The sequence below is a fragment of the Coregonus lavaretus genome (assembly GCF_964263955.1).
Source record: "Coregonus lavaretus genome assembly, chromosome: 18".
In the NCBI taxonomy this organism is placed as follows: Eukaryota; Metazoa; Chordata; class Actinopteri; order Salmoniformes; family Salmonidae; genus Coregonus; species Coregonus lavaretus.
This window is the reverse complement of record NC_140005.1, coordinates 28,465,862-28,477,872: the sequence shown is the minus strand read 5'-3', so window position 1 is coordinate 28,477,872 and position 12,011 is coordinate 28,465,862. Positions and strand designations below refer to the sequence as shown.

At 42.8% G+C, this 12,011-nt stretch overlaps 1 protein-coding gene across 1 annotated transcript in view; it reads right to left on the bottom strand.

The window, feature by feature from the left end:
* The window catches only part of LOC311145231 (all trans-polyprenyl-diphosphate synthase PDSS2-like), a 64,629-nt gene that overhangs the window by 13,899 nt on the left and 38,719 nt on the right, over nucleotides 1-12,011 (bottom strand). The window contains exon 4 of the mRNA XM_084181463.1: nucleotides 5,113-5,187. Within this exon, the coding sequence (XP_084037589.1) occupies nucleotides 5,113-5,187 (75 nt within the window). The remainder of the gene's footprint in view (nucleotides 1-5,112; nucleotides 5,188-12,011) is intronic.

Here is a 12,011-nt window from a genome sequence, read left to right as displayed (position 1 = left end):
CTATTGGATATTATATAATTTCAAGTTTTTGCATCTGAAAGGGAGCGCGGTTTATAACATACAGTAGAATTTAACAGGTAAACAGATGGTTGATCTTTTGCATTGAAGTGTGTAGGCTACCACTGTAGGTATGCCTACCGTAGTAAAACAAATCAAAGTAGACAATGTTTCAGAATTCACGGGCCGTGCAGCATATTTAGCATATTTTGGGAAAAAGTAAATGCAAAACATTATTGAAATCAAACGATCTGTTTACAGGTCCACAACAATGTGTACTTATTTTTGTCTTTCAGACACTGTCAGATACAGCAAATGTCACTGCAAAAGAAAACATTCTGCCAACCTCTCCAAAAACATATGATGAAGTTTGCCATGCATTGCTATTTCCTATTTCTTGGCCTAATTCCAATACTTCCAAAGTACAGTGCATTCGGAAAGTATTCAGACCCCTTGACTTTTTCCAGCCTTATTCTAAAATGGATTTTTTTCCCTCATCAATCTACACACAATACCCCATAATGACAAAGCAAAAACCGGTTTAGACATTTTTACATAAGTATTCAGACCCTTTACTCAGTACTTTGTTGAAGCACCTTTGGCAGCGATTACGGCCTCAAGTATTCTTGGGTATGACGCTACAAGCTTCGCACACCTGTATTTGGGGAGTTTCTCTCATTCTTCTCTGCAGATCCTCTCAAGCTCTGTCAGGTTGGATGGGGAGCGTCGCTGCACAGCTATTTTCAGGTCTCTCCAGAGATGTTTGATCGGGTTCAAGTCCGGGCTCTGGCTGGGCCACTAAAAGGACATTCAGAGACTTGTCCCAAAGCCACTCCTGCGTTGTCTTGGCTGTGTGCTTAGGGTTGTTATCCTGTTGGAAGGTGAACCTTCGCCCCAGTCTGAGGTCCGGAGCGCTCTGGAGCAGATTTTCATCAAGGATCTCTCGATCCTGACTAGTCTCCCAGTCCCTGTCGCTGAAAAACATCCCCACAGCATGATGCTGCCCCCACCATGTTTCACCGTAGGGATGGTGCCAGGTTTCCTCCAGAAGTGACACTTGGCAATCTTGATTTCACCAGACCAGAGAATCTTTTCTCATGGTCTGAGAGTCCTTTAGGTGCCTTTTGGCAAACTCCAAGCGGGCTGTCATGTGCCTTTTACTGAGGAGTGGCTTCCGTCTGGCCACTCTACCATAAAGGCCTGATTGGTGGAGTGCTGCAGAGATGGTTGTCCTTGTGGAAGGTTCTCCCATTTCCACAGTGGAACTCTGGACCTCTGTCAGAGTGACCATTGGGTTCATGGTTACCTCCCTGACAAAGGCTCTTCTCCCCCGATTGCTCAGTTTGGCCAGGCGGCCAGCTCTAGGAAGAGTCTTGGTGGTTCCAAACTTCTTCCATTTAAGAATGATGGAGGCCACTGTGTTTTCGGGGACCTTCAATGCTGCTGACATTTTGTGGTACCCTTCCCCAGATCTGTGCCTCGACACAATGCTGTCTCAGAGCTCTACGGACAATTCCTTCGACCTCATGGCTTGGATTTTGCTCTTGAATCTCTTGATCCTCTCCCTGATAATACCTTGCTAGTTACTTTTGATGTTGAGTCGTTCTATACGAATATTCCACACGAGGGCGGTATTGAAGCCATGGAACATTTTCTTCTGCAACATGACCCAAATGAACTACCTTCCAGTGCATGCATTATAACATTGGCTGAAATAGTACTCACACACAACTACTTAATGTTTCTAAATGATTTCTTTATTCAGACGAAGGGTACTGCTATGGGATCCCCTATGGCTTCTAACTATGCTAATTTGCATGTAGGTGACATGGAGAAACAGTCCATTTTCAATCCTCTCAAAAATGTTTTCTTGCCTAACATTATTATTTGGAAACGGTACATTGATGATATTTTTGTTCTATGGAGGGGTGATTTAAAAACAGCTCCAGGCATTCCATGCTTTTCTTAACTCTTGTTCTGAGCACCTGAGATTTACTATGCAATCTGACACACAATCTTCTGATTTTGTGTGAGGATAATGTTCTATACACTGATCTTTACAGGAAACCTACTGATCGTAACAGTTTGTTGAGGGCTGATAGTTGTCACCCGCTTTCCTTGAAAAACTGTTTGCCCTACAGCCAATTATGTCTAATCAAAATAATTTCTAAAAACCAAATCAGATTTCGACTGAAATATGGCTGCGACGCAAAGAAAATTCAAGGAGAGGGGGTACATAAATGGTCAGATTAACACTGCTATTGAGAAAATTCAAAACAAATTGAGACTTGACCTCTTTCAGGGACAGTCTCGCAAAAATAAGCATTATTGCGTTCTAACTACACGCTATTCAAAGTGCACTGAACAAATTAAGGGAATCGTTCACAAACATTGGCACATTCTAAGATCCGATGACAGTATTGGAAATGTGTTTTCGGACCCTCCCTTGGTTGTATTCTCGCGGGGCAGAAACATCAGAGATCAATTGGTAAACTCGGATTTACCACCCCTAAATATCCCTGTACAACGTCTATTTGCGCCTCTACCGGATGGAAACTACAAGTGTAACGGATCTCGGAGCAACGTAGCACCATTAGGTGCAAAAACTCGACATACCCAGTCGCTGCCCACTTTTTGGAAGCGAACCACTCGATTTCGTCCCTACGTTATATCGGCATCGAACATGTCACCCTGCCTAGGAGAGGGGGTGACCTCGACAACTTATTGTTAAAACGAGAGGCTACCTGGATCTTTAATTTAAAGACCCTTGCTCCCTTCGGTCTCAACGTATACTTTGATTTGAAGCCATTCTTGTGATTATTGTGATTTTGCTATTCATTGTAAATGTTTGTGGGCCTATTTGGCAAGTTGTATCTATGATCGTATGCTATACATGTTTTTTGTAAGTTCTGTTGATCTGTGAATTAACCAATGCTATTAGGCCACACCCGGCCATGATTACAGACACCTGCGTGTGTCCTTTGACACTATATAAACTAGTGACCCGCAGTGTTTGTTATTATACCCTGATGAAGACAGCTTGTCTGTCGAAACGTTGGTTATTAGGATATTACATTATTGCATCTGAGCTCCTAGAGTGTGCGGCTCTCCTTTTCTTTTTCATTGGTTTTTGCTCTGACAGGCACTGTCAACTGTGGGACCTTATATAGACAGGTGTGTGCCTTTCCAAATCATGTCCAATCAATTGAATTTACCACAGGTGGACTCCAAGTTGTAGAAACATCAAGGATGATCAATGGAAACAGGATGCACCTGAGCTCAATTTCGAGTCTCATAGCAAAAGGTCTGAATACTCATGGAAAATAATGTATCTGTTTTTTATTTTTAATACATTTGCAAAAAAATTCTAAAAACCTGTTTTCACTTTGTCATTATGGGGTATTGTGTGTAGATTGATGAGGAAAACAATAATTTGATCCATTTTAGAATAAGGCTGTAACATAACAAAATGTGGAAAAGGTCAAGGGGTCTGAATACTTTCCGAATGCACTGTATACAGCAAATAAGGGCATAATTGTCACCATAAAAGTTATAATGCTCGTTCACGCGTGCAACACTTTCACAACAGGTCTGATTTATAATGGGAAACAGGCGTATGTATGGCTCGCGGCAAGTTTATAAATCTCAATATTTTTGTGCGCACACCGATATTTAGTGTTACATTTACACAACGGTTATAAATGAGGCCCCTGGCCTCTGTCACAGCTTTTCTTCTTAAATCATCTTGTGGAGTCCCAGGAAAAGCCAGAATAGTCTCAAAAGCTTGTTGGACACTTACTTTGACTTATTTTCTTTAATCTACTAATAGCCTATTGGACGAGAGATCCATGATTGCTCTTGCTTGCTGAATGTAAAATAGCCTACAGCATTAAAAACGGGCGGGAAGTTGGAAAGGAGAAGCCCATATTTTCCTATATCCAATCTTAACACTGGGCTACATCCTGACAAAATACATCATATGAGTGGCCTGCTAATGTACCTTTCTGGCAGCCTGGTCTCACAGACTAGACGTAACATAGTAAATGTAAATAGGAGCCACTCAAATTAGTATGATTTGCTTTGTTTGGTATGATTGCATAAGACAGATACTTAAAAGGAAAGGTTCACCCATTTTGAATGTTATATTGTTTTTGTGCATCTCTGAGTGATGTTCTATCGATTCCCTGGGTAATTTCATGTTTTCATGTAAATCTGAGTTATTGGCGTTCAAGCAGGCAGAAATCCGGCCAGTATGAAGTAACACTGTGATAAAGTCACTCTCACTACACTGGAAGTTAATAGGAATACGACTTCTAGATTGCAAAAACGTTTATCATACATGTCAGATTTCAATACAGTCCGATGTCATAACTCAGGAGGATGTCTTCTCTCGAATGAGCTATCGATCATATTTTTGCTATATTCCTACCTTGAGAAATGTATAATTTAACAGAGGGTCTAGCACATTTTTCCTATTTGTCTGCCTCTTTAGTCCAGGGTGCGTTGCCAGAGATATTATAGAAAGGAGATAGGAATCCAATGAATGAAGGAACGTATAATGCCCCACCCAACAGACTGTCGACCAATTGCGTTCACGTTGCCATGCTACGTCACACGGTTGCTAAGCTAATTGTCTCAAAGTCAGTGTATAGTTCGAGAAACGGGCCTATTTTCCTCTAAAGTATGTAATGTCACGATTACAAAGCTATACGATATTACAGATAGCAAGTTAATTATCTCACATCTCGGAAAACATTTGTAATGTTGTGCTTCTTGTAGACAAAATGTGTGCTAATGTTGGGTTTTTGAGCTAGTGCCATTCACTCCTTGAAGGAGAGCACTCCTTGTCCCAGAATCGCACAGAATGCACCGCGCGGCCTATTGACGTAGCATGGGCAACGTTTCCCATCTCCTCAAAAATATATCTGCAGTTGCAAATGTTAAGACTCCACTCTGTGAGGCACAACGATCTGCAGGTTGAACATTGTGAGATAGTAGACTCCTAAATTGATAGTGCAGTTTGTTTAGGTGAGTTTACAGCTAACTAGCTACTTGTAACTAGCTATACTGTAGCTGGCGAGGGTGTCCCTGGTAGTGGTATGGAAATTGTCTTACCTCCAAACTGTTGGGCATCTCATGGTAGATTCCCTGCACCAAGTCACCAATGGCACTCGAGATCAACTCCACAACCTGTCAAACACAAAAGAAAAAAGCTTTGGTTAACCACCATGAAAGCACTTTATGTATTATTGAAATTGCTCTAAAGAGAGATGGTGATGGTATAGGGCAGGGTTCCAACTGGATTGTATTTGGCCCCCCATGTTTTCTGAGCAAATAACTCCAGCTCCAAGTGATTTTAATGTTGGAAATCTGTTCCCCAAAGTATTCCCACGCATAATAGAAAGATATGTGATAGTATACAAATGTAAGCAAGGTTTGAAACTATTATGTTTTAGTCATTGGGTAACACTTTACTTGACACCCAGCATCATGACACGGTCATAACAATGTCATAACAGCTGACATAACTTGTCATAATATGGTCAGAACACTGTCATGACATATATTTCTCATCGACGGGGGCTGTAGTGGAACAGGTTGAGAGCTTCAAGTTCCTTGGTGTCCACATCACCAACGAACTATCATGGTCCAAACACACCAAGACAGTCGTGAAGAGGGCATGACAAAGCCTATTCCCCCTCAGGAGACTGAAAAGATTTGCATGGGTCCTCAGATCCTCAAAAGGTTCTACAGCTGCATCATCGAGAGCATCCTGACTGGTTGCATCACCGCCTGGTATGGCAACTGCTCGGCCTCCGACCGCAAGGCACTACAGAGGGTAGTGCGTTCGACCCAGTACATCACTGGGGCCAAGCTTTCTGCCATCCAGGACCTCTATACCAGGCGGTGTCAGAGGAAGGCCCTCAAAATTGTCAAAGACTCCAGCCACCCTAGTCATAGACTGTTCTCTCTGCTACCGCACGACAAGCGGTACCAGAGCGCCAAGTCTAGGTCCAAAAGGCTTCTCAACAGCTTCTACCCCCAAGCCATAAGACTCCTGAACAGCTAATCATACCCGGACTATTTGCACTGCCCCCCCACCACCACCCCATCTTTTTACGCTGCTGCTACTCTGTTAATTATTTATGCATAGTCACTTTAACTCTACCCACATGTACAGTTGAAGTCAGAAGTTTACATACACTTAGGTTGGAGTCATTAAAACTCATTTTTCAACCACTCCACACATTCTTTGTTAACAAACTATAGTTTTGGCAAGTCGGTTAGGGCATCTACTTTGTGCATGACACAAGTACTTTTTCCAACAATTGTTTACAGACAGATTATTTCACTTATAATTCACTGTATCACAATTCCAGTGGGTCAGAAGTTTGCATACACTAAGTTGACTGTGCCTTTAAGCAGCTTGGAAAATTCCAGAAAATGATGTCATGTCAATTGGAGGTGTACCTGTAGATGTATTTCAAGGCCTACCTTCAAACACAGTGCCTCTTTGCTTGACATCTTTGCAAAATCAAAAGAAATCAGCCAAGACCTCAGAAAGAAAATTGTAGGCCTCCACAAGTCTGGTTCATCCTTGGGAGCAATTTCCAAACGCCTGAAGGTACCACGTTCATCTGTACAAACAATAGTACGCAAGTATAAACACCATGGGACCACGCAGCCGTCATACTGCTCAGGAAGGAGACGCATTCTGTCTCCTAGAGATGAACGTACTTTGGTGCGAAAAGTGCAAATCAATCCCAGAACAACAGCAAAGGACCTTGTGAAGATGCTGGAGGAAACCGGTACAAAAGTATCTATATCCACAGTAAAACAAGTCCTATATCGATATAACCTGAAAGGCCGCTCAGCAAGGAAGAAGGCACTGCTCCAAAACCGCCATAAAAGCCAGACTACGGTTTGCAACTGCACATGGGGACAAAGATCGTACTTTTTGGAGAAATGTCCTCTGGTCTGATGAAACAAAAATAGAACTAACAAAAATGACGATCGTTATGTTTGGAGGAAAAAGGGGAACGCTTGCAAGCCGAAGAACACCATCCCAACCGTGAAGCACAGGGATGGCAGCATCATGCTGTGGGGGTGCTTTGCTGCATGAGAAACTGGTGCACTTCACAAATTAGATGGCATCATGAGGAAGGAAAATTATGTGGATATATTGAAGCAACATCTCAAGACATCAGTCAGGAAGTTAAAGCTTGGTCGCAAATGGGTCTTCCAAATGGACAATGACCCAAAGCATACTTCCAAAGTTGTGGCAAAATGGCTTAAGGACAACAAAGTCAAGGTATTGGAGTGGCCATCACAAAGCCCTGACCTCAATCCTATAGAAAATGTGTGGGCAGAACTGAAAAAGCGTGTGCGAGCAAGGAGGCCTACAAACCTGACTCAGTTACACCAGCTTTGTCAGGAGCAATGGGCCAAAATTCACCCAACTTATTGTGGGAAGCTTGTGGAAGGCTACCTGAAACGTTTGACCCAAGTTAAACAATTTAAAGGCAATGCTACCAAATACTAATTGAGTGTATGTAAACTTCTGACCCACTGAGAATGTGATGAAAGTAATAAAAGCTTAAATTTATCATTCTCTCTACTATTATTCTGACATTTCACATTCTTAAAATAAAGTGGTGATCCTAACTGACCTAAGACAGGGAATGTTTACTAGGATTAAATGTCAGGAATTGTGAAAACTGAGTTTAAATGTATTTGGCTAAGGTGTATGTGAACTTCCGACTTCAACTGTACATATTACCTCAACTAGCCGGTGCCCCCGCACATTGACTCTGCACCGGTACCCCCCTGTATATAGCCTCTTTACTGTTATTTTATTTTACTTCTGCTCTTTTTTTCTCAACACTTTTTTGTTGTTTTATTTTACTTTTTTATAAAAAAATTAATGCATTGTTTAAGGGCTGTAAGTAAGCATTTCACGGTAATGTCTACACCTGTTGTATTCGGCGCATGTGGCAAATAAAATTTGATTCGATTCATTTAGACCTATTGTGACATATATTGCATTATTTTATGGCTGGTTATGACAACTACATAAGAGTGTCAAAACCCACAAAATCTACCACACAAGCCAAAACATACCATTACACCATAGCCTACTTGTCAACAGTATGTTTATGTTATACAACATTTTATGAAATTGACCATTTTAAATTATCATTGTAATTGCGCACAAATTGATGTCAGACATACCCCAATGCTCTGTTGCTGATGACTGGGATAAATGCAGGAGCAGGACAAGACACCCTCTTTTTGACTGATGATTGACATAAGGACATGTACGTGATAGGCCTATCTGGCTTATATGATTATGACGGTCATAATGCTTCATGAGTGTCAAAGTGTATTTTCTGCAAGTTATTAATATGATGAAAAAAACATGACTGTAAATAATTAATTACAACAAAGGACTTAAGAAAAAAACTTTCAAACGAAAAGAAAGTTCTTGGCAGGGAAAAAACACATTTGAATAAATATGGGTTTTGACACTCTTATGTACGTGTCATAACCCGCCATAAAATAACGCAATATATGTCACAACAAGTGTAAATATATGGGTCATGACAGTGTTATGACCATATTATGGTAGGTTATGACAAGTTATGTCAGCTCGTATGACATATTATTACATGGTTATGGCCGTGTTATGATGCTGGGTGTCAAGTAAAGTGTTACCCAAATATTATTTATGTTTGGGCTTCTTGCAGAAAAGTTGCAGTCTACAATTATTTGTAATTATGTTCCGGCCCCCTGAACATCCACTCAAGAAAAAAATTGTCCCGCAGCTGAATCTAGTTGATGATCCTTGGTATAGAGGATGGGGCCTAGACTAAGGCGGTGGCTGTAAACATAAGGGTGGAGACTTAGTGGGTGTCTGGGCTGTAAATTGACCATCTCTAATTCCTCACATTGCCAGCTCATTATCGGACCAGTGTGGACTGGCTGAGGACTGCCTGCTGTTTTCATTAAGCACACCCGGACTGAGCTTTGTCAATTTGAATCTTATTTATAGCGACCTCCAGTTTAAACTGTATTATTATGAGGCTTTATCACGTGTCAAGTCTGAGGAGCTGAAAGGCAGATGGCAAAGCAGAAATCAGGAAATGTCGTGGGGGTTGATGAGGCTCTTGAGCAGTGGTCTGACATCTGGTGCTGTGGTTCTTTGTCATTAAGAACCCAACTCAGTATTGATAACTTCTTCTTCTTGTTTTAGATATAACTTCACTCTGTTCAACAGTGTGTCGCTGGGTGGTATTGTACATTCATCATGATCAAGATGTTCTTCACTAGCACCCTCCCTCGTCTTCGAGGAATTCTCACAAGTCTACTAGGTCCAGGTGTGTGGGCATGTAGTGGAATAAATGTTCAAAAAGGAAAGGTTCTTCTTACTTAATTTGTTTTCTTACTTAGGATTCAACTTGCCCCAGGTAAAATTGTGACCTTTGGGATGCCAAGTCAATGATTTTGGGAGGCTGAACAGCTTTGTCAGTGTGGATGTCGGATCACCACCTCAAGCTGAACCTCGGCAAGACGGAGCTGCTCTTCCTCCCGGAGAAGGACTGCCCGCTCCATGATCTCGCCATCACGGTTGACAACTCCATTGTGTCCTCCTCCCAGAGTGCAAAGAACCTTGGCGTGACCCTGGACAACACCCTGTCGTTCTCCGCTAACATCAAAGCGGTGACCCGAACCTGCAGGTTCATGCTCTACAACATTCGCAGAGTACGACCCTACCTTACACAGAAAGCGGCACAGGTCCTAATCCAGGCACTTGTCATCTCCCGTCTGGATTACTGCAACTCGCTGTTGGCTGGGTTCCCTGCCTGTGCCATTAAACCCCTACAACTTATCCAGAACGCTGCAGCCCGTCTGGTGTTCAACCTTCCCAAGTTCTCTCACGTCACCCCGCTCCTCCGCACACTCCACTGGCTTCCAGTTGAGGCTCGCATCTACTACAACACCAAGGTGCTTGCCTACGGAGCTGTGAGGGGAACGGCACCTCCTTACCTTCAGGCTCTGATCAGACCCTACACCCAAACGAGGGCACTACGTTCATCCACCTCTGGCCTGCTAGCCCCCCTACCTCTGCGGAAGCACAGATCCCGCTCAGCCCAGTCAAAGCTATTCGCTGCTCTGGCACCCCAATGGTGGAACAAGCTCCCCCACGACGCCAGGACAGCGGAGTCACTGACCACCTTCCGGAGACACTTGAAACCCTACCTCTTTAAGGAATACCTGGAATAGTATAAAGTAATCCTTCTACCCCCCCCCCCCCCCCATAAAAAAAATGTGGTTGTCCCACTGGCTATCATAAGTTGAATGCACCAATTTGTAATGACGTAAATGTAAACCTTTGTGTCATCTGTCTGCAGTTGCCAAATCCCTCTTGCAGGGGGCATCCATGACTACATTTGAAATAGCACCCTCGCTCACACGTAGATGACAAGAAAAAGAGAATACATACGTTGTACTCCCTCAATACATTCAATACGTTTTTTTTCATAATTTGCAAGTATGGTGGCACTGTGTCTCTATCAGAGTGTTAGTAGTGCCCTCTGGGTAACCAGATCCTTTAGGAAATATTAAAGGAACTCAAGTCTCACGAAAGGCCCAAAAGGACAATGCACCTACAGTGCTACCAGATGTGCGGTCTTTGCTAGGCTGGGAATGAGGAAAATGAAGAGGGGGGGTCTTTATTTGGAAAGTTTCAGATAAGCCCCCGCCTCCCCCTTACTCTATTCCCAAATCCAGGCGGATCGTGTTTTGCCGACAGGTCTGTGAGGGAGAGAAACCGGAGCTGGGCTCTGAGATCACTTTACCATTTATACAAGTACCGGCCTAGGATTCCTCTCAAGACCGGGACACATAATCCTGATGAATTGCTCCCCTAAAGAAATGCCCTGGTTTTTGTGAAACCTCCAAGCGCTAATGCTACGACTGCTACTACAGTCATGTCTGTCTTGGTGTGACACACAAACACAATAACAAAAAAATCTTGATATACACTACAAGTCAAAAGTTTGGACACACCTACTCATTCAAGGGTTTTTCTTTATTTTTACTATTTTCTACATTGTAGAATAATAGTGAAGACATCAAAACTATGAAATAACACGTTTGAGCCAATCAGTTGTGTTGTGACGGGAGGGGGAGGGGGAGGGGGAGGGGGAGGGGGGGGGGGACAGAAGTATACAGAAGATAACCCTATTTGGTAAAAGACCAAGTCCATTTTATGGCAAGAACAGCTCAAATAAGCAAAGAGAAACGACAGTCCATCATTACTTTAAGACATGAATGTCAGTCAATACGGAACATTTCAAGAACTTTCAACGTTTCTTCAAGTGCAGTCTCAAAAACCATCACGCACTATGATGAAACTGTCTCTCATGAGGACCGCCACAGGAATGGAAGACCCTGAGTTACCTCTGCTGCAGAGGATAAGTTTATTAGAGTTACCAGCCTCAGAAATTGCAGCCCAAATAAATGCTTCACAGAGTTCAAGTAACAGACATCAACTCAACATCAACTGTTCAGAGGGCACTGTGTGAATCAGGCCTTCATGGTTGAATTGCTGCAAATAAACCACTACTAAAGGACACCAATAATAAGAAGAGACCTGCTTGGGCCAAGAAACACGAGCAATGGACATTAGACCAGTAGAAATGTGTCCTTTGGGCTGGAGTCCAAATTTGAGATTTTTGGTTCAAACCACTGTGTGTAGTTCCCACAGTAAAGCATGGAGGAGGAGGCATTATGGTGTGGGGGTGCTTTGCTGGTGACACTGTCTGGGATTTATTTAGAATTCAAGGCACTCTTAACCAGCATGGCTACAACAGTATTCTGCAGCGATACGCCATCCCATCTGGTTTGGGCTTAGTGGGACTATCATTTGTTTTTCAACAGGACAATGACCCAACACACCTCCAGGCTGTATAAGGGCTATTTTACCAAGAAGGAGAGTGATGGAGTGCTGT